The sequence below is a fragment of the Panthera leo genome, chromosome D3 (assembly GCF_018350215.1).
Source record: "Panthera leo isolate Ple1 chromosome D3, P.leo_Ple1_pat1.1, whole genome shotgun sequence".
NCBI lineage: Eukaryota > Metazoa > Chordata > Mammalia > Carnivora > Felidae > Panthera > Panthera leo.
The window spans coordinates 18044213-18069560 of NC_056690.1; the positions used below are offsets into that span (position 1 = coordinate 18044213).

The window sequence follows — 25348 nt, forward strand, 5'->3', positions numbered from 1 at the left end:
GAAGCAGGAGGAGGGATGCACGTGGAATGATCACCCCTCTACTTCTTCTGCAACTCAGATCCTCCTTCCTGCTGGAAGCTGCCCTTGACCCCTCCCTGCCCAGACCCTGAATGCTCCTTGTGGGGACTCGCAGAGGGCGGCTTACCACACCCTCGCTAGAGCATCCCATGTGAACCTTACTTTTTGTTTGTACCGGGCTCCATTTCCCCTCGTCCCTCTTGTCTGCACCTGTGAACCCCTTAAGTCAGGCAGCAATGTAGAGAGGAAAGTGAAGCCTCGGGGACACAAGAGACCTGGCTTCAGATTGGCCCTGAGCCTCACTTTTCCCATCTGTAAAATGGGCATCGTAATGTAACTCCTCAGAGGGTTGGGAGAATCTGGGGAAATGAACATAAAGGGTCTAGTTGCTCGCCTGGGACACATTAAATGCCCGATAATGGCCGCCTATTAATGGTGCTGTCGGTAGAGACTTGGTTGTATTTTTCATGTTAGCAGGTGTGGAGGGCGTGTCAGGGGTGAATGGGGGGCACGTGGTGGACAGTGGTCAAGGGTATGATTATCAGGCTCTGCCGGGGATGTGCAGAGAGCTGAGCAGCTGTCCGGGTTGTTGGGGCGGCCGCACGCCCCAGCTGTGGGTGAGGGCTGGGCGTGTTTCCTTCCGGTGGAGAAAAGCCGTTTGGATTTCTGTTTTTGTGTCCCTCAAAGGATGAGCTCTGTGGCCCAGACCCTTCCCTGTCGGAAGAGCTGACCTCCATCCTCAACGAGCTCACTCAGCTGAGCAAAAGCGAGCATTGCAAAGTGGCCCTCAGAGCGAGACAGGTAGGGTCCTGGGGAGCGTCCTTCCCGCCACGCACATCCCTCACCCCGCACGGCCCCTCTGCCGCCATCCCACGTCCTGATCCCAGGGCCTGGCCCTTGGCTTACCCCGCCCTCTGTCCCCTCCCCCTGCAGATCCTGATCGCCTCCCACCTCCCGTCCTACGAGCTGAGGCACAACCAGGTGGAGTCCATTTTCCTGTCCGCCATCGACATGTATGGCCACCAGTTCTGCCCGGAAAACCTCAAGGTGAGGCCGCTTCCTCCCATCCACCTGCCACAGAGCTCACACTGTGACCCAAGTCAGGCCTCGGGGAGGTGGGCTCCCCGTGCCCTCCGTGTGCGGGCACCTGCCTTCAGAGCACGGTTGCAGGTACCAGTGGTTCCGTCCAATGTGGCCAGGGCTGCCCGACGGGACCTCGGGGAGCCCGAGAGAGGTTCAGTCCTGCAGGATGGACAGAGAGTATCAGGCAGCAAGGCTCCCCCCCCCACCCCCCGAGGTGCAATTGTATTTTATTTGATTTTATCGAATTTTATTTATTTATTTATTTATTTATTTATTTATTTATTTATTCATAAATGTTTATTTACTTTTGAGAGAGAGGGGGAGGTGGCGAGGGGCAGAGAGAGAGAGGGAGAGAGAATCCCAAGCAGGGTCCATGCTATCAGCACAGAGCCCGACGCGGGGCTCGAACTCACGAGCCGCGAGATCATGACCCGAGCCAAAATCGAGAGGGAGATTCTTAACTGACGGAGCCATCCAGGCGTCCCCCGGGGTGCAGTTTTAAACACTCAGATGTGATGGAGCTTACTAGGAAACCAGGAACACTCACACGGCTGAGTTACGGCTTCATCTTTTGGGTTCCCCGAGCCCCCAACTTTGGATCGTTTGCAGGCCTCCAGGTACCCCCTCCGCATCTGGAACGGGGAGCCCCAGGTGTAATCCTCCCAGAACTGCTCTCACTTTCAGGTCCACGGGCCTGGAGCACGGACAGAAACCACCGCCGGCTTCCCCTCCCTGCTCCCACCCCTCCACTCATCTTGGTGAAAACTTGGTCACATTTGCCTCTTCTTCCCCCTTCCCATCCTGTAGAAATTAATACTGTCAGAGACGACCATATTCGACGTCCTGCCCACTTTCTTCTACCACGCTAACAAGGTCGTTTGCATGGCGTCCCTGGAGGTAAGTAGGAGGGAGGACCCAGTAACAGCACCCGTAGCCAACATGCCGGTCCTGACATCCACCGCCCGCCTGCTGTGCGCCTGAGCCCGGGCCACGCGCCTCGCGAACGGGACCTTATCCTTCTCTCCACAGGGTAGGTACTGTTACCTGCCCATCTCACAGAGAAGGGCGTTGAGGCTCAGAGAGGTGGAGCGTCTGGCCCGAGGTCCCCCAGCTGGGGAGTGGCACGACCAGGGTCTCACGAGGTCTCTGACCAGGGCGCTTGCTGGTAACCCCCGTTTTCTCAGGTGCCGGTCCGGCCTCCTCCAGGCAGGGCACGTTGAAATGCTAACCACCAAGAGCCCAGGCGCCTCCTGCAGACTCTCTGATTCCCTGCGTCACATACCTTTGGAAGACTTGTCTGCTTGAGCCATAGGGCAGGAAGGAGCCTAGGTGACAATTTAAGGCGACCTCCCTGTCACCGGTCCTGATGGGGCAGACAAGGCAGTGGCCAGCAGCAAAACTCTCCGATCTTGGAGTCTTGGTCCCCTGTGGTCCCCACTCCCTCTTCTGCCACCTTTTAGACCCCATGGGTCACCCATCCTGGTGCTAGAATGTTGACTGGGTCTCCATGGAGACCGTTTGGGGCTTTTGCGTATGCGATGGCCCCAGACTCTCCTGGGCCTGCAGCCTTTACCTCCTCCCTGGTTTCAGCTCAAAGAATCCTTCTCAGGTCTCCCTGTTTCTGGCAGTGAGACCACGTAGCTCTCTTAAGTGCCTCTCTTTCCCCCCCCTTTCCAATTTTCACTTATGTTGAGACCCACTGTGTGCCAGCCTCTGGGGAAACAGCAGGGGAACAGCCCCGGTCTCTGCCCTAACGGAGCTTCTCTCTGGCTGGGGAGATACACACACACACACACACACACTAAATACAACGGGCATGCTGAGAATCGGACAGCAGAGTCTAACCTCACGGGGAGGTTCGGCTCAGACTCGGATGAGAAAGTGATGTGAAAGCAGGCAGCTAAAGAGCAAGTCAGAATTGGTGGGAAGAAGCACGGAGGTTCCAGTCAGGGGGAGCAATCTGTGCAGAGTCCCGAGCTGTGTGACCTGTGGCCCGTTGCTTTCCTTTGCTGGACATTTAGGTTCTCCTGCTGTAGCAGGGGCAATAATACCTACCTCACGGGGTTATTGGAAGATAAATGAGTAAACACTTGCAGGAAGCACTTGGTACTCATTATCCAGTCACCTGTCCTATTTGGGGGGGGGGGTGTCCTCTGTCAGGTGGAGAGCAGCACCCCACCTTTGCTTTTCGGTGCGCTAAATCCCATTTTTTTCTGTTTGAGAATTTTCCACAGCTCTTTGAGCATTCTTTCACTTTGTTCGGCGGGTTTATTGAACACAATCCCGCCTCTTCTCCCTGACTCAAGAGGCGCACCTTGAATATTACATTGTTACTTGGTCTCTTGAGATGTGGAGAGTTTTGGTCCTGCTAAAATGTGTGGGTGTCCCCCAGACCAGCCCCGGGTTCAATGATTCACTGGGAAGAACCGCAGGGCTCAGCAGATAGGCGTGCTCATGGCTGTGAATTGTTACAGCGAAAGGACGCAAAGTACGATCAGCAAAGGGACACAGTGTGTGGGGGTGAAGTGTGTGGGGGAAGCCAAGTGAAAGCTTCCAGTGGGTCCTGTAGGCGCTTTTTTTTTTTAATGTTTGTTTATTTTTGTGAGAGAGAAACAGAGCGTGAGCGGGGGAGGAGCAGAGAGAGAGGGAGACGCAGGATCCGAAGCAGGCTCCAGGCTCTGAGCTGTCAGCACAGAGCCCGACGCGGGACTCGAACCCACGAACCCACAGACTGTGAGATCATGACCTGAGCTGAAGTTGGATGCTCAACTGACTGAGCCACCCAGGCGCCCTTCCTATAGGCACTCTTAATTCCTCAAGCAATGACTTATGACATGTTTGAAATGAGGCTTGGAGACTCGGTGCCTGGGGGTTTTATTGGGGGTTGGTCCTAGCATGTAACTAAATTCCGAACTCCCAGAAAGAAAGCATATGTTCAACATAAAATCATCGTATAGCTTGGGTGCCATGAACCATTCTTATCAGGGAATAGTGGGAGCCCTCCCAGATCCAAGGTTCCTGATGCTGGCCAGGGGCCTTTCGAAGGATAGCAGTTAGGCCTGCTATGTTAACTCTTACTGCACACTTCTTATATTCCCTATTCAGTTAAAAAAACCTCCCACTGTCTAAACTCTAGAACTGTGCTATCCAATATGGCAGCCACTGGTGACATCTGGCCAACGAGCACTGGAAACATAGCTTGTCTGAGTTGAGCTGTGCTCTAAGTATAAAGTGCACCCTGGATTCCAAAGACTTTGTGTGGAGAAAGAATTTCAAATATATCAATACTTTTGCTGCTGATTACCTATGGAAATGACATTACGTTAGGTATTGGGGATGAAACGAAGTCTATTATTAAACATTTTCACCTGCTGCCTTTTTTTTTTAACTGGCTACTGGAAAATTTGAAATTAAAATTGCACACGTGGCTGTGTTACATTTCTCCTGGATGGCGCACTCTAGAGTAGGAGTTGGAAGTGATAGCCTGTGGGCCACATGTGGCCCACTGCCTGATTTTATAAATAAAGGTTTATTGGAACACAGCCACGCCCATTCATTTACATATCATCCTTGGCTGCTTCCAGGCTGCGACAACAGAATTGAATAGTTGTGACAGAGATGATGTATCCTCCATCTGTCCCCCAAAGCCCAAAATATTTACTCCCTAAGTGTACCTGGGTGGCTCCGTCGGTTGAGCATCCGACTCTTAACTTCAGCTCGTGTCATGATCTCGAGGTTTGTGAGCTTGAGCCCCGCATTGGGCTCGGCGCTGAAGGCTTGGAGCTTGGTTGGGAATCTCTCTCTCTCTCTCTCTCTCTCTCTCTCTCTCTCTCTCTCTCTCTCTCTGTGCCCCGCTCATCGTGCGTGCACACTCTCTCTCAACACGAACAAAAATAGGTAAATAAAATACATATTTACTATCGAGGCCTTTGCAAAGAAGGTAACCTTGTAAAGAGTGAGCAGACTCTCTCTTTGCTACTTCGTAGGGATCATTTAGAGAGGGTTTCTGGTATCGCCCCAGCCCGAGTTTTCTCTGGTCTGGAGGGCCCTCTGCGAGAATGTCTTCTGTGCCTCTGCTCCGTTAGGTTTACGTGCGAAGGGGCTACATCGCCTATGAGTTAAACAGCTTGCAGCACCGGCAGCTCCCAGATGGCACCTGCGTGGTAGAATTCCAGTTCATGCTGCCCTCCTCCCACCCAAACCGGTATGGAGTGGGGCGCACCCGGGGGGAGGGGTGGTGGGTGTTTCTTTTCTCCCTGGCCGCCATAGTCCTGTCTCTGGAGGGACCCAGCGAGTATGTCTGGGGAGGGACCTCAGGAACGCCACTTCCCCACCGTGGGATCTCCCTACATCTCTGTTCTCTCATCTGCAAAAGGAGATAATCCAATGCCTGCCTCATGCACCTGTACTTCCCAGTGTGGAAGCCACTACCCCTGTGTGGGCTCTTTAAATTAAATCGAGTGAGATTCAATGACAAATTCAGCTCCTCGGGCCTACCTGCTGCATTTAAAGTGCCCCATAGCCACATGTGGTTTGTGGCTGCCACGTGGGATATTGCAGTTCTAGAACATTCCATCACCGCAGAACGTTCGCTCCGGTGGCGCGCTCCTAGATCATTATGGGGAATAAGTGAGATAAGGCCCACATGGCTTTTAGGGGCGTGCCTGGCATGCAGAAAGCTGTTGGTGAGCATTAGTGATCCCTGTGATGGTTATCGCTATGCCATTGGTCGGGCACCGTGCACTTCCACACCCTGTTTCATTCAGCCCTCACCATCTGTTGGCCAAAACTGTGTTCCTATCTCCATTTAGGCCCTGGGGCCTCCCCTTGATATATGCCCAGCTGTACGCAGGGTAGGGATTCGAGCCACCAGCCGGGGCTGGTGTTGCCCTGTCTGGATCCCCACAATGTGCTCAGTTGGGGACATTCTGGTGTGCCTCTGCTGTTCCCTCATCATGTCTTTTTTTAATCCACCTTATTTCAGGACCCAAAGTACCGTTCTGGTCAGGTAGAATGTGTCACATTCCGCTAAAGCAATCACTCTCCCTACAGTGTGGAGAGTTCTCTTTCCCTCTTCCCTCGCCCCTCTGTGTCTGGTTCTCCTGGGGCTCCCCGCAGGCTTTGCTTGTGGCTAGGAGGACGGTCTCATCATGACTGGGGCGTTGAGTTAACCAGATCTTGGGTCCGTATGGGCAATAGCGTTCATGGTTTCTTTTTTTTTCCTCCCAAGTTTTTATTTAAATTCAAGTTATGCGTAGTTTAGTATTGGTTTCAGTGATTTCATCACTGACATACAATACCCAGTGCTCACCACGACAAGTGCCCTCCTTAATGCCCATCACCCATCTAGCCCAGCCCCCCGCCACCTCCCTCCATCAACCTTCAGTTCTGCTTTTATCTTATTTTTCCTTCCCTGCCCCATGTCCATCTGTTTGATTTCTTAAATTCCATGTATGAATGAAGTCATACGGTATTTGTGTTCCTCTGACTGTCTTATTTCGCTTAGCATAATACCCTCTAACTCCATCCACAACGTTGCGAATGGCAAGATTTCATTCTTTTTCGTTTCTGGGTAATATTCCAGTGTGTGTGTATGTGGGGGGGGGGTATATTTGGATCTCTTGGGATTTCAAAATCTATGTTTTTCTTTCCATTGCCTTTAAGAATAAGGGTGTTGCTTTGGTTTTTTTTGAAAAACAATTTTTAAGTTTATTTTGAGAGAGAGAGCATGAGTTGGGTAGGAGCAGAGAGAGAGGGAGAGAGAGAGAGAGAGAGAGAGAGAGAATCCCAAGCAGGCTCTGTACTGTCAGCGCAGAGCCCAACGTGGGGCTCGAACTCACAAACTGTGAGATCATGACCTGAGTCAAAATCATGAGTCAGACGCTTAACTGACTGAGCCACCCAGATGCCCCAGGTGTTGCTCTGTTATGGGCAAAGGAAAGAAGTGCTTCTCCATGAGGCACCTTCTTTCATATTTATCATTTATTTTTACCCTTCCTATTTCCAAAAAAAAAAAAAAAAAATGGGGGGAGATGATGGTATTTTCCCCGACTGAGAGAAAAGGGGATAAAGTGCTTATGGCCCTGGCATCGTTTCGGGGACAGTGGGAGGCATGGTGAAAGGGCTTTGGAAACTCTGTGCCCGTGAGGAGGCATTCTGTTCTTTGCCTTAAGAGTCCCACCCAGTTAGGAAAGGAGGGCTGCTTTCCTAAAGCCTGTGGATCAGTCGCACCTTGTTCCTTAGGAGGAACCGACATATAAATCTGGGTTATTCGTTGTGACCACCAGTGTGGTCACGGGGTCCTATTTTTTTTTAACGTTTATTCTTTAGAGAGACAGAGCATGGGTGGGGGAGGGACAGAGAGAGAAGGAGACTCAGAATCTGAAGCAGGCTCCAGGCTCCGAGCTGTCAGCACAGAGCCCGACGCGGGGCTTGAACCCACAAACCGCGAGATCATGACCTGAGCCGAAGTTGGAGGCTTAACCGACTGAGCCACCCAGGCGCCCCATACAGGCTCCTGTTTTGACCCGCACAGACACTGAGGCCCCTGGAGGGGATTCCCTGACCCTCTCAGCTCCTTGTTGTGGCTGTTGGCTGGGAGCACAGGAAGCTTGCTCTGGGCTGGTGGCTTCAGGGCACACTCTGCCTGCTTTCCCCCCCACTCCCCGTCCCCACCAAGCCCTGCTTCTCAGGGCCTTCGGGAAGGGCTGCGATGACTAAAGTCCCACCTCCAGGAGGACCCGGCTGGAGAGCCAGGCGCATTGTTCTTTGGGTCAGGGGACCAGTGCAGGGAGGTCAGAGGCCAGCGGACCTTCACGCGGGGTGCATCCAGGACTGAGGGCCAGGGCCACGGTGGGGGGGGCGGGGTGGGGGGGCTGTGAGCACAGCTGGGAGGCAGGAGCTGGAGAGAGTGGCTGTGCCTGCGGGCTGCTGGTCGACCCCCAGGAAAATGGCCCAGCCGGCCCACATCTTTCCTTTTTTTTCTCCCCCAAGAGAGGTAGGACATCTAGACTTAAGAAAAAAAAAAAAATTAAATCCTTCAACTTTTCGCTCTGAACAGGTAAGCGATGTGTAGGAATCTATTAAAAATGCTGCAGGGACTGGGCGCCTGGGTGGCTCAGTCACTTAAGCGTCCGACTCTTGCTTTCGGCTCAGGTCATGGGATCTCCAGGCTCGTGAATTTGAAACGCGTGTCAGGCTCTGTCCTGATTCTCTCTCTCCCTCTCTCTGCCCCTCCCCTGCTCTTTCTCTCTCAAAATAAATAAATAAACTTAAACAAAAAATTAAAAATGCTGCAGGGACCCAAGTCACCTGCGGGCTGAATTCAGCCCATGCTTCTCTGCCGGTTTGCTTCTCTGTATTTAGCTGTCCAAGAGCAGGGAGCCTGGGGGAGGGGGTGGGGAGTGATTTCAGGGGTACCCGACAGGAAGGCACAGAGGCCCTGTCCCACCTGGGTCCAGCGTCTCCAGGAGCACCCCAGACTTGACAGGTGGCTGGGAAGATTTATAGGGCTCCGTATAGGTCATGCTCACGGCTGTGACTTGTCGCAGTGAAAGTCCGCGAAGTGGGGCACCGTCACCAAAAGGACGAGGGTCACGGGGGTGAAGTCCCCAGGACGCCTGGTGCAAGAGTCCTCCCCAAGGGAGCCCCATAGGATGCGCTCTGTTCCCCCAGCAACGTGTTGTGATGGCCTGTGTGCAGTGCGGTCCGGCAGCTGGTTAGAGACCCAGCGCCCAGGGTTTCCGCTGGGGGCTGGTCGTGTAGACACCCTCTGCCGAACACGGGGATTTCTGCTGAAATCCCCGACTCCAGAAGGAAGGCAGGTGTTCTGCATAAACCACACGGCACAAACATTTGGAGCACAGCGAGCCTCTTGTATGATTCAGGGAATGGTGGGAACCCTCCCCAAGTTCCCAGACACCAGCCAAGGGCCAGTCTTGCAAGGAGGTCTCCTTTTCAGGAGAGCAGGCCTCTTTTCAGCACCTCCTCTGGTAACCCCTTCTTCACTTGATTCCAGGGCTCCAGGGGATCTGTCTGTGTTTGTTGCTGGTGAGCTGCCAGTCCTGGGGGCAGTGGCCAGCTAAGCTCTCACGAGCAGCTGGCCTCGGGGCCGGTTTTGGTTCCGGACCCCTGTCCCAAGAGCAGGTTTGATGGAGAGGGAGGGACTGGGAGAGCGGAAGCCTGGCGTGTCTCTCTAGAACCAAGCCTGCCCTTTCACCAGCCGCCTAGGGCTGGGCTGTCCAGGAGAAGTTGGCACTAAGAGTGTTCATGCTCTGTGGCTGAGTTCACCGTTCTGGATTTCCCTGGGACCACGGGGAGGCTGGACTTGTCTGCACACATGCATGTCTGCATCATTCATTCATTCATTCATTCATTCCCTCCCTCGCTCGTTGAGCTTAGTCTGTACCAGGTCCTGAGCAATCAGAGAAGACTTCTCAGCCCCATGCCTGGGTGGTTCAGTCGGTTGAGCTTCCAACTTCAGCTCAGGTCATGATCTCATGGTTCGTGAGTTCGAGCCCCACGTCGGGCTCTGTGCCGACAGCTCAGGGCCTGGAGCCTGCTTCGGATTCTGTGTCTCCCTCTCTCTGCCCCTCCCCCACTCACAGTCTGTCTCTCTCTCTCTCTCAAAAATAAATAAACAAAAAACAAGGACTCCTCAGCCCCAGACCCCAGTCCCTTCCACGTGCAATTTTAGGCCCCACTGTGGGAGGGCCTTTAATGCTAGTCTGGCTCATCGAAGCTTCCAGGGCAGGAGCAGTTAACTCTTGGGGCCAGGTCTTCAAGCAGCTGCATCAGTCCCCTCCTCTGGTCCCCCTGCAGGATGGCCGTGCCCATCAGTGTCACCAACCCCGACCTGCTGAGGCACAGCACCGAGCTCTTCATGGACAGCGGCTTTGCCCCACTGTGTCAGCGGATGGGGGCCATGGTTGCCTTCAGGAGATTTGAGGACTTCACAAGGTACCCAGAGTGGCCCAGTCTCCCAGACACGTTGAGCAGAGGGGCCAGGCAAGCTTCTCCTGGCCCCCACCTGTTCGTTTGTGTGGCCTGCCCATATTTAAATTCTGGCCATGTGCTTCCACGCCGTGAGACTCTGAGCAAATTATTTAACCTCCCTGTGCCTTAGTTTTCTCATCTTTATAGTGGGGATAAGAGAAGGATCTACTTCATGGGATCACCAGGAAAATGAAATGAGATGGAGTATATTAAATATCGTATTTAAAGTGTAGCTAAGGGATAGGTGGGATTCTCAGTAAACATCAGCGATCAGTCCTATTAGCATTGCCTACTTTCCACCCGTTCCCGTGTGCTGTGCCTCGTGCTTGGGTTATCTTGTTGTAACTCCTCAATGGCCTTAGTTGATTCGGTGAAGTGAGGTATGAGGGTCTCCCGGCCAGTGACGGGGAACCCAACTGATGCCCCAGAGCACTGGACACCCTTTCTTTTATTCACGATCTCAGATCACATAGGTCCCTTCTTCCCTTTGGGGAAATACCCCATCAGTGGTGTCTTGGGCCTGATCAGGAACCCAGTGAGCCCTGGGCGGAGTTGGATGAGCTCCTAGAGCCGTCGGTGGGAAAGGGGAAGGACCCAGTCCTTCCATCTGGCCAGAGTGAAATCTTGACCTATGACCTTAAGGAGCCGGCAGCCCCTCAGCCCTGCCTCTCCACCCCACACCCCCAGAAACTTCGACGAAGTCATCTCCTGCTTTGCCAACGTGCCCAGGGAAATCCCCCTCTTCAGGAAGGCCTGCGCTCCCTTGTACTCTGAAGAAGAGAACAAGGTAAGTCTCCTGAGCAGGGAGCCTGTCCAGGAGGGGGCAGCCTGGGACCCCTGAGGCCTCCTGCCCCCTGCCCTTGTTTTCTCCCCCAGAGCCTCAGAGAGGAGCCAATCCACATCCTGAATGTGGCCATCCAGTACGCAGACCACCTGGAAGATGAGGAGCTGGTGCCGATTTTCCGGACGTTCGTACAGTCCAAGGTACGCCGGCCGTGCCTCTGGTCCCAAGTCACTGAGACAGGAAGGAAGGGCTGCCGTGGCAAGGCAGCCCATGGGCCCGAGTCCTGATGTGCACTTCAGAGCCACAGACCCGGCTTCCCATCCTAGCTCTGCTACTCCTGGGAGCCCGTAACCTTGGGCAGAAGTAGCCGAACGTGGTAGCGTCTTGGCTTCTCCCCCAGTAACGTGGGGGCAGAGTTTCTCCCTCCCCGGGTGTCGGAACGACCTAAAGGCGAAGTATGTGCAGTGGACGTTTGAACAACATGGGTTGAACTGCGCGGGTACGCTCATTCGCAGATCTTTTCCTACACGGATTAGGGCTGTGAATGTATTTTTCTCTTCCCTGTGATTTTCTTAACAACGCTTCTTCTCGTTGGCTTACTTTATCGTAAGAGTATAGCATATAACACATATAACATGCAGAATACGTGTTAACTGACTGTTGATGTTCTAGGTAAGGCTTCGGGTCAACAGTAGACTGTTAATAATTAAGTTCTCGGGGAGTCGAAAGTTGTGCGTGGATTATCGACTGTGCAGGGGTCGGTGCCCCTAACCCCCACGTTGTTCAAGGGTTACCTGTACACTCCTTAGCCCGCGCAGTGATGAAATGAGCCAGTGTATATATGCCACTTCACAGAGGCATTCGATAAATAGTTTGGGGTTTAGGGGGGGAATGCTTTTTGTCGAAATAACCCAGAAAAGTCAAATCTTTAAATAGTCACTTACGCTGACCGCCATCTATGCAAAGAACTTGCTTTTATAACCGTGTGGCAGTTGTGAGCATGTTTTCTCATCCGGGCAGTAGGGACAGCTGTTATATGTGCTCAGAGACCTCAGCTGCGAACAGATGTGGAGCAGCTTGGCAAGCGTAGGTGGTAGAAACAGTGGGAAGGCACTGTGTGACCTCGGGCAGGTCACTTTACCTCTCTGTTCCTTAGTTTCCCCATCTGTAAAATGGGATGCTGAGATTTCTGAACTCCTAAATTAATCCCAGGCACACTGCCCGGCTGTTAGTTCTGAGTTGGTCCCAACTTCCAGACCACTTGGAAATTTTTAGTTGTTGGTTTTTAGTCTATTTACCTGTACATTTGTTGTGTTCTCCATAGTATCCAAGTGGGAGGGACACTTTTTACCTCCTCTGACTCGGTGTCCCTCAAGGGACCTGGGGCTTCCTAGGCAGAAGATGGGGATGAATGATGCTGAGTCCCAGATAACGCCATGGAAGCTTAGGGACGTTATTGTCAGTGATTTACTTAGTCTTTACTTGATTAATCAACAAATGTAGGGGGCGCCTGGGTGGCTCAGTCAGCTAGGCGTCCAACTCTTGGTTTCGGCTCAGGTCATATCTCACGGTCTTAGGAGTTTGAGACTCGTGTCCATCTCTGTGCTGGCAACGCAGAACTTGCTTGGGGTTGTCTCTCTCCCTCCCTCTCTTTCTGCCTCTCCTCCAATTGTGCTATCTCTGTCTCTCTCAAATAAATAAATAAAATAAAATAAATGTAATGACGTTCATTGTACAAAATGTTTAAGGTGCGGACAAATCTGAAAAGTAGGTTTTATTTATTTATTTTTCGACTGTTCAATTTTTTCAAAATTTATTACTTTTTTTAATTTTTGAGAGAGACAGAGGGCAAGTGGGGAAGGGGCGGAGGGTGAGGGAGACACCGAATCTGAAGCAGGCTCCAGACCCTGAGCCGTCGGCACAGAGCCCGACACAGGGCTCAAACTCGCGGACAGTGAGATCATGACCTGAGCTGAAGTCGGATGCTTAACAGGCTGAGCCACCCAGGCGCCCCTGAAAAGCAGGTTTTAAAATGAAACCCACAGCCCTACAGTCCAGCCCCGGGTTGAAGATATTGACGTGTTTCCCTTTGGCTGGTTTCTTCTTGACATAGCTGATGTTCTTACTCAAGTTACACGTGGCGTCCCATGGCGTTGATAAGGCAACATTTGAGCGGTTGCGGTTAGCCCTACCCTATAACCAGATCAAATGATGCTCACGATAATTGGTGTTTCTTGCCTGGAGAGGGCAGAGTGGAGGGAAAAGTATGGGCAGTGAGTGATATATGTATGTCTATACGTAACATACCAAAGAGAGGAGGGCTACAATATATACCTGGGGGAAAGGAAGGACTTTTAATGTCCTTCCAATATATTGCTAGAGTATTTAAATTTTTTTTTACATGAAGCAGAGACCTACATACATATTCTCACATACAGACATTAATATACATATACATTCCCACGCACGCACTGATGCACATCCTTAGTTGAGAACTAATGATTCAGGCTCCCCCTAACCAGGTTAGTTTTGCCGCATTCACATCCTCTTTGTTTTGTGGTTTATCTTGTTCTCTTTGCAACCAACGTTCCGTGAAGTATTCTTTTTTTTTAAAGTTTATTTATTTTGAGAGAGAGCACGAGCAGGGGAGGAGCAGAGAGAGAGAGAATCCCAAGCAGGTTCTGCACTGTCAGTGTGGAGCCCGATTTGGGGCTCAAACCGATGAACTGTGAGATCGTGACCTGGGCTGAAACCAAAAGTTGGACGCTTAACCAACTGAGCCACCCAGGCACCCCCCATTAAGTATTCTTTTGTGTTTGTCTAGTTACGTCTTTCTGAAATGCGCTAAGACAACTCATCTCCCCTGATAAGTTTCTTTACCGTATGGACAAGTTAAGCAAGAACTGTATTTCCTTGTCTTTTGGGTTTTTTCTTTCCCCTTATATAATACTGTATGTAATAATATTTCATAAATGTACAACCTTGTGAATTTTCATAGTGAATTCCTAAGTATAACCAGCATTCAGATAGAAAAAATGAATGTTCCCAGCTTCTCTTGCCAGAGATAACCGACCACTAGCCTGAGTTTTAACAGTGTGGATTAGTTTCATCTATTCTGGAATTTTGTGTAAATGCAGTCATACTGCATATACAAAAAGTATACTTTTTTTGTTTCTTAACTTACCTTTTTTTCTTTAAAGTTTTTATTTTTAAGTAATCTTTATATCCAATGTGGGGCTAGAACTCACAACTCCAAGATCATGAGTCACGTGCTCTTCTGACTGAGCCAGCAGCCAGGCACCCCAACTTGTCTTTCTTTTTAATATGACAGTGACCTCCCTCCTCAATTTTATTAAAGATTTCATTAAAAAAAAGATTTCATGATATGTTAAAGAATTGTATGTCTATGTATATATACATATATATATATATATATACACATATATATATATTTTAATATAGCAGCTTTATTAAATATAATTCACATACTACATTATTCCTCCATCGAATATGTACAATTCAGCGCTTTTTGGAATATTAGTACAGTTGTGTAACCATCATTATATTTTATTCTATTTATTTATTATTAAAAAAATTTTTTTTAACGTTTATTCATTTTGAGAGGTGGAGAGAGACAGAGCACGAATGGGGGAGTGGCAGAGAGAGAGGGAGACACAGAATCCAAAGCAGGCTCCAGGCTCTGAGCTGTCAGCACAGAGCCTGATGTGGGGCCCGAACCCATGGCCCATGAGATCATAACCTAAGCTGAAGTCAGATACTTAACTGACTTGAGCCACCCAGGCACCCCACTATTTACTTTTTTTAAATGTTTATTTATTTTGAGAGAGAGAGGGAGAGAGGCGGGACAGAGAGAGAGGGAGAGAGAGAATCTTAAGCTGGTTCCATGACCGGTATGGAGCCTGATATGGGGCTTGATCCTGTGACTGTGAGATCACAACCTGAGCTGATATCAAGAGTCAGACTCTTAACTGACTGAGCCATCCAGGCACCCCTAAATATATTTTAGAACATTTTCACCATCACCACCTACCAAAAAAACTTATTAGCAATCATTCCCCATTTTCCCTCAACCAAACACCCTCCCCATCCTAGGCAACCATTAATCTACTTTCTGTCTCTATGTGTCTGCCCATTTCTGGATGTTTCATATAAATGGAATCATGCAATGTGAGGTCTTTTGTGACTGGTGTCTTTGACTCAGTATCATGTTGTCAAGGTTCATCCATGTGGGAACTTGTATCAGTACTTCATTTCTTTTTGTGGCTAAATACTATTCCATTACATATTTGGTTTTTAATGCAGAAAAACATCCTTGTGGAATATGGACTCCGAAGAATCACATTCCTGATTGCTCAAGAGGTCAGTGTGATTCTCAGTGCATCTGTGTGAGTCTTTAACATTCCTTAAGACTCGGTGCTGTTGATTTGATGTTTACTTAGTAGATGGGGGTTGAAGAGAGCAATCACTAGAAAAGAGAAGGTTTTCAAAGGATTCATTCTGGAAACAGATGGGGTTATGGCTTTAAAAAAATCACAAAACAAGTATTTGTATGAGTCTTACTTGATTTCATTGTCTCGTCTATGGATTTCTTTTGCAGAAAGAATTTCCGAAGTTTTTCACATTCAGAGCAAGAGATGAGGTATGATGTAAAGAAAGCAGTGATACTGTTCTTGCCTCCCTGGCATCTTTGATATTCGGGAAGAGTATAGTCCCCAGTCCTTGAGGTAACCTCCGTTTTCAAGAACGGACATGTAACTTTTGTGTAAACTCCAGCCTTCCTCTGGGATTGTGTTTCTCTGTGGAGCTGAGATCCCATGCTTCCTGCCCTTTCAGCCTTCACTCTGGTTTCTCCCTCATCTGGATCACTTTTGTCCTCAGATGGCTCTCCCAACCTCTTTTTCTTACGTTCTTGCAGACCGGCTGCCTGTTTTTATAAACGGAGTTTGACTGGAACACAGCCACACCCATCTGATCTCCTGTTTTCTGCTGTGGCTTTCTTGCGCCAGTGGCAGAGATCACGTGGCTCTGATCGAGCGTGTGGCCCACCAGCCTCATATATTCCCTCTCTGGCCCTTTAAGAAAAGTTTTGCTCATCCCTGTTCTAGAACAGGCAGGCTTATTCCCATCACAAACTCCGGACTCCATCCTGTTCGGCGTGTTGTGGTTTAATTTATCCAAAGCCTTCCATTTCTGCGTAAGACCCATCCTTTCTTTCGGGTCTTCATCTTCTCCTCTAGTTCGGTCTCCAGCACTGTCTGTCGCTTCCTTTCGGGGACCGGTTTCCACAGAGAAACCAGCCTTTAGTGACTTCCTGAGAGGTACCCTGTGCTGTGACAGAGAAGAGGCCGTGCTGGCAGGCGCTGGGGACCGGGCAGGCCCACCTGGGAGCTGAGAGGCTCGTGCCGGCGCTCAGGTCTTACAGTGCTCGTGCTCTTGTCTGGACCTTCCCAAACCCCGAGTCTCTTGAGCCCTAGAGCTGCCCACGGGTGACACCGTGAAGGCTACATCCCCTGGGTGGTAAACTGACCAACACCAGGGGTCTGCAGGACAGGGCGCCCAGCAGGCAGGCGTGCGGCCCCAGTGTCAAATTGAGCGTCTGTCTGTGTGTCTGTCCGTCTCTGCTCTCTGGCCGGCCCGCAGTTTGCAGAAGATCGCATTTACCGTCACCTGGAACCCGCCCTGGCCTTCCAGCTGGAGCTCAGCCGGATGCGCAGCTTCGATCTGACCGCCGTGCCCTGCGCCAACCACAAGATGCACCTGTACCTGGGCGCCGCCAAAGTGAAAGAAGGCGCGGAGGTGACAGACCACAGATTCTTCATCCGCGCCATCATCAGGCACTCGGACCTCATTACGAAGGTAAAGCATCGTGCAGTGTTTCTTTCTCCCCCTGAACCTGTCCCTCGCGCGCTGGCCTTCCCTTCGCTCTGTCCGCGTGAAGGGAATTGAGCAGGTAGCAGAGTCCTGGCGTACTCAGGGAGTTGCTTGTGTGTGCCTACTGAGTGCGTGATCATTTTCCAACACAGCCAGAAAAGTCACCTGTGATTCTCTTGCGAGCTTTTCAGATCACACTGGAAAGTATGGTTTTTGATTAACAATTTTTTTTCATGTTTATTTTTGAGAGAGAGTGTGAGAGCGTGGGAGTGTGAGCAGGGGAGGGGCAGAGAGAGAGGGAGACACAGAATCTGAAGCAGTTTCCAGGCTCCGAGCTGTCAGCACAGAGCCCGACGCGGGACTCGAACTCAAGGAACTTTGAGATCATGACCTGAGTTGCAGGTGTAGTGTTGTGGGCGGGGGCTCCCGGTGGACCAACCGTTTGAATACTGTTGCTCTTTTACTGGTCAGGGCCTCGTAGACCTCATCTCCCGTGTTGATGAAGATAGTATGCCTCATGCTCTGTCTTTGCCTGGATGTACCATGTGTGTGGTTGTATTTTGTTTTGTTTTTTCCTAATCCTCTATTGATCGATGTGAAGCTAATGTCAGTTTTTTGCTGCCTCAGTCAACTAGCTACCTCCAGGGGTCTTATTATTTTCAGGTACAGTAAGGCTGATAGATCAGGAAGCAGTTACCACTGAAAAGATTGTCACTCTCAGATCCCAAGAGTGGGGGCACACCTTACACAGGGAGCCACATGGGGAAGCACCAGGGGCGGCCGAGAGGCCGGGGAGGAGGGGGAAACGTGGATAAGAACCTTTGTGGTGGTTTCTGCAGGAAGGATCAGGTGCGGCAGGGTAGGCCGGCTTGGGTTTGGCTTGTTTGAATAATCTCAGTAGGTTCTGGAACTGAGGGGCTGTCTCTAGTTGTCCAGCATCTGGGCCTAGGGTGATTAGGGCAGGTGGACGGTGACTTGGAACGCGAGAGCCCCGAAGAGGAGGTGTGTGCTCTGAAAACTGGTTGGTTTGCATTTGCAAAGTGCACTCATTTTGGGGTGAGTCGTTGACTGTCTCTCGGAATCCGTAACCCTGGAAGCGGCGGTCCCTCCGGGGTCAGGGAGTCCCCCAGTGGTCAGAGCATCACACTACAGAAGATAGAAGGCAGGGTCAGGACGCTGGACAGCCTTTGACGTGCCTTCACCTTCAGAGGCAGGGCTCGGCGTATACTCGCTGGGCATACTTTTCGGGGGAGGGGAAATGTTTCCTCTCTCCTTGTGTGTCTGAGGCCCCGTTTCCAGCCCTGCGCCCCTTGCCTTAGCGTCTGTCCCTCCCGCTTTGGCAGGAAGCCTCCTTTGAGTACCTGCAGAACGAGGGTGAGCGTCTGCTCCTGGAAGCCATGGATGAGCTGGAGGTGGCGTTCAACAACACCAGTGTGCGCACTGACTGCAACCACATCTTCCTGAACTTCGTGCCCACCGTCATCATGGACCCCTTCAAGGTCTCGCCTCTGGGGAGGCTCTGGGTTCAACTTTCCCTGGGCCTGTGGCTGCAGGTGGACAACCTCCTGTCCATGAAGTTCCAGAGCCATGTTTTTGCCACCCCCTTAGGGTTATCCCTGTTCTGATGTTCACCCTTTCCCGGGCAGCATGCTTCACTCTTGGGATGACGCGAATGCCCCAAATTTCGTCCCTGGTTCCTGGCTCCTTGGGCTCTTGGGGACCGTGTATAGGAGGGAAGGGGATAGAGACCCGTTCTCCCGTGGCTGGTTCTTCATGAACAGGCAGGGTTGGTGCTGGTGATTCTGGGTGAAAGAAGTCCTGGGACATCAGCATGGCATCTGTGGGGTGCAGAGGGCCTGTGCTGATGCCCCGTCTCCATCAACCCACATAGTTCCCAGGAAAAGAAAATGCAAAGGCTCGAGCTACACGGTGCAGATAAAGATTGATATAATGTGGGCACACTAGCTCTGTTGCTTCCCCGTCTCAGTCTCCTCATCTGTCAGTGGGGCATAAAAATGCCGCCCTCTCGGAGTAATTATGAGATGAAATGAGATCATGATCTTCATATACTTAGCACGTGGCTATTTCTGGGTCCGTACTGTGTCACAGGTGTTTTTGCCTTCAGTGTCCCTCATCGTTCCGTTGTTATCACAACTATTTATAAATAGCTAGACCTGTGTATTACCAGTGTGCCTGGATTGGGGCCTGAGGGTGGAATTGCTGTGATTTGGCGGCAGATCGAGGAGTCCGTGCGTTCCATGGTTATGCGCTACGGCAGCCGGCTGTGGAAACTCCGCGTGCTGCAGGCCGAGGTCAAGATCAACATCCGCCAGACCACCGCCGGCAGTGCTGTTCCCATCCGCCTGTTCATCACCAACGAATCGGGCTACTACCTGGACATCAGCCTCTACAAAGAAGTCACCGACCCCAGATCTGGAAACGTAAGGCTGGGCGGGCCCGCAGAGCCCCACCTCAAAGTGCAGTCGGGGTCCGTCCGCTCGAGAGAGCAAGACACAGACTGAAATGATGTTTGGTGGCCATCTGCTGGATGGGGGTGGCTGCTTTGAGTTTACGGTAGACGTGTCAGCTTCTGAATGCCAGTTCATTCCTCTGCGAAGGAGAATCAATCCAAAGTTTGATCCGTTCGAGGACTGATATTTGGGATAAGATGCGGAGGGCCGTGGGTCACCGTCGTGCAGCTCCCATAAGGCTGGCTCACTTAGGGAAATGGGTATTTTCCCCAGCCGTGTTTTAGAACAGATCTTTGTAAACCAAATCAAATATCCCATTGACTTCCATTACATCTATCACTTTTTAAGCGATTAAAGAGTGTCAGGAGGTTGGAAAAATAGTAGAGGGGAAACCATTACTGCAGAGAGTTCCCAAGCACCCTTGACCCGACCTCCCCCAATGATAGCAACGTAAACAATGGGACCTTGTCATGACAGGCAGTTGACGTTGGTACAGTGCTAATAACACAAATGCGGACTCTATTCAGATTTCACCAGTTTTTGCGTGTGTGTAAAGCCCTATGATAGTTACATTTTTGGAGCTATGCTCCCATACCTGTCACTGTCCCTTCTCGTGCTGGTTGCCCACAGTGGCAGAGAAAAGAAGATTACCTCTCTGGGGCGTGCGCTTTGTCATGTGATGTGATGTCCTTTGCTTCTTTCCGCCGCCTTTTCGTTGAGGAGGATGGGAGTGAATTGGACGGGAGCGTGGCTCTCTGGGAGTCCCCTCCTTCACTCTGTTTCTCTTTCTGTCTTCCCAGATCATGTTTCACTCCTTTGGCAACAAGCAGGGCCCCCAGCACGGGATGCTGATCAACACTCCCTACGTCACCAAGGATCTGCTTCAGGCCAAGCGATTCCAGGCCCAGTCCCTGGGCACCACCTACGTGTACGACTTCCCGGAGATGTTCAGGCAGGCAAGTCCTGTGGCTTTCCTGGGGCACCACCCCGGGTCCCCCCAGGGATTCCACCCGCCCCACACCCCTCCCCGTCCTTAGTTACTCTCCTGAAGACCCCAGCCTAAAGAACTCCGTATTGGGAATGCCTTCCTAGCGTCTTGTCTAAAATGAACCTACTTTCCTCCGCATGTTAGAAAGTCACGTAATCCAGAAGCTTAGGAAAATAAAGGAGCGTGGAAAAAAAGAAAAAAGTGACTCATGGTTCTGTGTCCTAAAGACACATTGCTTAATAATTTCGGTGTGTTTCCTCCTGGCCTTTTGAAAGCTTGTTTATTAAGAGCTCATTTGTGAAGGTCTGTGCCTGCCACATTCCAGGCACCATGCTATGGGCAGGTCGACCCTGAGGAAGAGGGTGGGGTCACTCACTAGCTTTAAGGAACTTTTAGTCTACTTTTTAAAAACAGTGTCTTATTGTGTTTTCCTGGTGATTGAGGTGTTCATTGGAAAATACAGGAAAATGGGTCTCAGCAAATAAAATCCCACCCTCATGGAATCCATTCACCGTTGTCAGTGCAGTAACATTTTTTTAATTTACTTTTGAAGGAAACAGAGACAGAGCATGAGCAGGGGAGGGGCAGAGAAAGAGGGAGACACAGAATCGGAAGCAGGCTCCAGGCTCCGAGCTGTCAGCACAGCGCCCGATGCGGGGCTCGAACTCACAAACGGCGAGATCGTGACCCGAGCCGAAGTTGGTCACTTAACTGACTGAGCTACCCAGGCGCCCCCATCCCCTTTCTTTTAGATAAAGAGACAGAATAGTATGGACAACATTCATGCCCAAATGAATAATTCAGTGTAATTCCAGAGGGGTTTTTTTTTGGTGAAACTGCAAAATTCGTATGGAAAAGCAAAAGCTGTGAATAGCAAAAACAAAGAACTAAAGACAAGAGGACTTGTCTTAACAAACGTCATCACTCGTTTTAAAGTAGCAGTACTTATTTCGGTGTATTGTTGCAATAGAGCCAGACAAGTAGACCAGTGGAACAGCATAGAGCCTAAAATCAGACCCACTCACAAACAGCCTTGACCGAAGGCAGAGGTGGGATAGGGAATCAAGGGAGTGAACGTCACCGAAAGGTACAGTATTTCCCGCTTCTCCGTGGCTTCGTTTTCCACGGTTTCAGTTACCTGTGGTCAACGGCAGTCTGGAACCAGAGGTTCCTCCTTCTGACGTGTGGTCAGAAGTTCGGTGTTAGCCTAACGCTGTGTCACGGTACCTACATCAGGCATCTCACTTTAGCCCATCGTGTAGGCATGTTATCATCTCCTGTCATCACAGGAAGAAGGGTGAGTTTAGTACAATAAGACATTCTGGGAGAGAGAGAGAGAGAGACTGTGTTCACATAACTTTTATTATAGTGTATTGTTATAATTGTTCTTTTATTATTAATTTTACTGTGCCTGTTTATAAATTAAACTTTATCATATGTATAGAAAAACAAAGGGATATATAGGGTTCAGTACCGTCTGGGGTTTCACGCACCCGCTGGGTATCTTGGCGCATATCCTGCATGGGTAAAGGAGGATTTATCTAACTGGAAAAAGTAAATTTTGATTTCTACCTTATCTAGCACACAGAAATAAATTTCAAGGGGATTAAAGCTAGTTGGGAGTCAGTTTAAAGCATAAGCTATACAGGAAAAGACCCATAAACTTGACTATATTAAAATTTTGAAGTTCTTGATGCAAAAAAGGAAAGATGAGCCCCGGTTCGGAAGAATATGTTTCAATGCCTATTACCAGCAAGGGATTACAACAGATTATCTAAAGAGCACGTATAAATCAGTTAGAAAAAAAAAAAACAGGGAAAACTATAAAAAATATGGACGGGAATTACAAACGGGGGAAATTGGCAAAAAAGAAACTCCCATGGTCGATAAGTGCATTCAAAGTCTCTCCTTAATAATCAGTAGAGAACAGATTAATACCGCAGTATAATTTCACACCCAGCAGACAGGTGAACGTTAAAATATTTGACAAAACAAGTATGGCCAAGTGCCTGGAGCAAAGGAATTCTTATGCCTTTCTACTGGACCTGTAAAGGGTCTTTAAAAATGAGAGAGCACGGGGCGCCTGGGTGGCCCAGTCGGTTAAGTGTCCGACTTCGGCTCAGGTCATGATCTCACCGTTGGTGAGTTTGAGTCCTGCGTCGGGCTCTGCACTGACAGCTCAGAGCCTGGATGGAGCCTGTTTCAAATTCTGTGTCTCCCTCTCTGTCTCTGCCCCTCCCCCACTTGTGCTCTGTCTCTCTCTCTCTCTCTCTCTTTCTCTCAAAACTAGAAATAAACATAAAAAAATGAGAGAGCAGTTTGGTAATATTGATCAAACTTGAAGCTTCACCAACCCAGTGACCCAGCAATTCCGCTCCTCGGTACCTACCTGGCGAGACTCTCATCCAGGTTTATAAGATGAGACCATCAGAACGCTCGTTACGGCCTTATTGTTAATACTGTAGAATTGGAAGCAACCTAAATGTTCCTTAGAAAAGGCTATGGATAAGTAAATTATGGTCTACTCACACCATGGAAACTGGATAGTAGAAAAAAATGAACCAGAGTTAAATTTCTCATTATGGATAAATATCTCACACCTATGGGGGAGCCGATGGGGCAAGGTGCAGAAGGATGTGTCCAGGGCCAGACCATTTATTTAAATTTTAAAATCACGCAGGGGTGCCAAGAGCACACAACTCTCGATCCTCACGTGGGGCTCGAACTCATGACCCCGAGATCAAGAGTCACGTGTTCTTCCCACTGAGCCAGCCAGGCGCCCGGCACGTTTTAAATGGATGCATATACAATGCATAAAAACATGCACGGGACTAGTAGACGCTAAGTTCAAGACAGATGGTTATCTGGGGTTGGGGAGGGGTTGGAGGGACGGGTTGGGGAGGGCTACACCAGGGGCCTCAACTGCATTTTTCTTATTCCTTTAAAAAAATTCATAAGCAACCGCGGAAAAATTAGGATTTGACAGAACCACGAGGTAGGTGCTTGGGTATTTATTATTCTGTGTGGTTTTTCTGTGCGTGCTTTAAAGAGTGGATGCTTTAAAGAAAGAGAGAACTAGAAAATGTGCCTCCCTAATGGTGACTTCGGGTTTTCTCTTTCTTTCCCTGTCCCCAGGCTCTCCTTAAACTGTGGGGCTCCGCGGACAAGTACCCCAAAGACATCCTGACATACACCGAGCTCGTGCTGGACCCTCAGGGCCAGCTGGTGGAGATGAACCGCCTCCCTGGAGGAAATGAGGCAAGAATTCAGCAGAGCCCAGCCCCTGGCTGGAATCACCCTTTCCAAAAATGTCCCCCTGAAGAAACAAACCGTTTTCCTTGTGCGTTCATCCCCTCGGCAGGTGGGCATGGTGGCCTTCAAGATGAGGTTTAAGACCCGAGAGTATCCAGAAGGGCGGGACGCGATTGTCATCAGCAATGACATCACCTTCCGCATTGGGTCCTTCGGCCTGGAAGAAGACCTTTTGTACCTGCGTGCGTCTGAGATGGCCCGGGCGGAGGGTATCCCCAAAATCTACCTCGCAGCCAACAGCGGGGCCTGTATCAGCCTTGCAGAGGAGATCAAGCACATGTTCCAGGTGGCTTGGGTGGACCCAGGAGACCCCCACAAAGTACGTCACAAAGCCAGCCTGGCGGTGTGAGGCCACCCGGTGGGGGTGATGGCGCCCACAAGAGGGGCGGAAAAAATCTTCGCGGTCTTTGTGTACAAAGCACAGACATACGAACAGCACACAAAAGGCGTATAAAGTTGATCAGTATTAACATTTCATGAGACGGGGTGGCAATTAGGAAGAAATGTCTAAAAAGGCACCTTAGGGGAACGATAATGAAGACAAGTTTGTAAACGTTGAGCTAATATAGGCTGAGCACGAATGCACTGTACATGAAGGATACAAAGGTGAATGAGACATAGTCCCTGTGGCCTCAGAGAATTCTCAGAAATGATCTCGGAGACGTAGAGACACGAGCCACGATAAAGGCGCAGTGAATGAGAGAAAAGGGCGCATTTCACGACGGGGAACTGCAGGGGACAGTTATTTTTTGCAGGCAAAGCATGCATTCTCAAGGGGGTGATCCCGCCTCTGCCAGAGGGGCAAAAATTATTCTTTTCATGTAAAAAGCATGCATACATCCGTACACACACACATATATACATACGCATACATACGCATGGTTCGTAAACTATATAATAAAAGTTGGTGGAGGGAGCTGGCAATAAGGGAACAAAAGAGACCCTTCAGGGGAGCAACGATGAAAAGATCGTTGAGGAACTGGATCAGAGCAGGAAAAATGTGCGGTTGTGTGTAAAGATGAGTGGAAAGCTCTTAGCACTGATCAGACCTTCAGTTTATAGCCGTTATGAATATGGTATTAACATCAGACATGTTAACTAGGCTGTTAACACATTGTTGACTCGTTATTAACCTCCGCCCCTATAGTGTTGTGGTTTTTTATAGAAAACATTGGCTGTGGAGTGCAGGGAGCTGAATTCACAGCCTCACTGGAGTATATATGTTTTTAAGGGATTTAAATACCTGTACCTGACGCCTCAAGACTACACCAGAATCAGCTCCCTAAACTCTGTCCATTGTAAACACATCGAGGAAGAGGGAGAGTCCAGGTAAGTAATTTATCAGGTAGCTCCTTCATTTTGCCTCTGGTCGCGCCTCAGCTGCTAATGGGCAATCCCTCTCTTTGCCTCTGGGCTTGTGGGTGACGTTTTCAAATGGGGTGGTGGTGTTTGTACAGTGGGGACCCCTGAGCTTTCTGGACACCGACGACTTAGACACTTGGGGAATTCTCCAGGGTGAGCCCTTCCTTGCCATCCCAAAATGAGTCACAGCTTTCATAAAAATAGTACATCATGCAAGAAGAATTAGATGGGTTCCCCGGAGCTGCCAGCTCATGTTTGTGCCCAGATTAGCCAGACTGACACAGCAGCAATTTGGCAGGCTGGTAAGGTGTAGGCAAGGCGGGAGTCTGCTCCAGTGAGAAGGTTCAAGGCTACCAGCTATCTTTTCCAGGGAATTTTGCAGGTGTTTTGTTTTGTTTTGTTTTGTTTTGTTTTGTTTTGTTTTGTTTTGTTTTGTTTTAGTGA

The 25348-nt window shown here is 50.0% G+C and overlaps 1 protein-coding gene across 3 annotated transcripts in view; it reads left to right on the plus strand.

Annotated features, from left to right (window-relative positions):
* ACACB (acetyl-CoA carboxylase beta) overlaps window positions 1–25348 on the plus strand; it is a 98894-nt gene that overhangs the window by 59420 nt on the left and 14126 nt on the right. For all 3 annotated transcript variants that reach the window (XM_042909646.1, XM_042909644.1, XM_042909645.1), the window contains exons 24-39: window positions 706–819; window positions 952–1065; window positions 1909–1998; window positions 5187–5305; window positions 9922–10059; window positions 10783–10882; window positions 10972–11079; window positions 15203–15259; window positions 15498–15539; window positions 16541–16756; window positions 18115–18270; window positions 19009–19212; window positions 20043–20198; window positions 23366–23488; window positions 23592–23861; window positions 24774–24871. In XM_042909646.1, coding sequence (XP_042765580.1) covers window positions 706–819; window positions 952–1065; window positions 1909–1998; window positions 5187–5305; window positions 9922–10059; window positions 10783–10882; window positions 10972–11079; window positions 15203–15259; window positions 15498–15539; window positions 16541–16756; window positions 18115–18270; window positions 19009–19212; window positions 20043–20198; window positions 23366–23488; window positions 23592–23861; window positions 24774–24871 — 2105 coding nt within the window. The remainder of the gene's footprint in view (window positions 1–705; window positions 820–951; window positions 1066–1908; window positions 1999–5186; window positions 5306–9921; window positions 10060–10782; window positions 10883–10971; window positions 11080–15202; window positions 15260–15497; window positions 15540–16540; window positions 16757–18114; window positions 18271–19008; window positions 19213–20042; window positions 20199–23365; window positions 23489–23591; window positions 23862–24773; window positions 24872–25348) is intronic.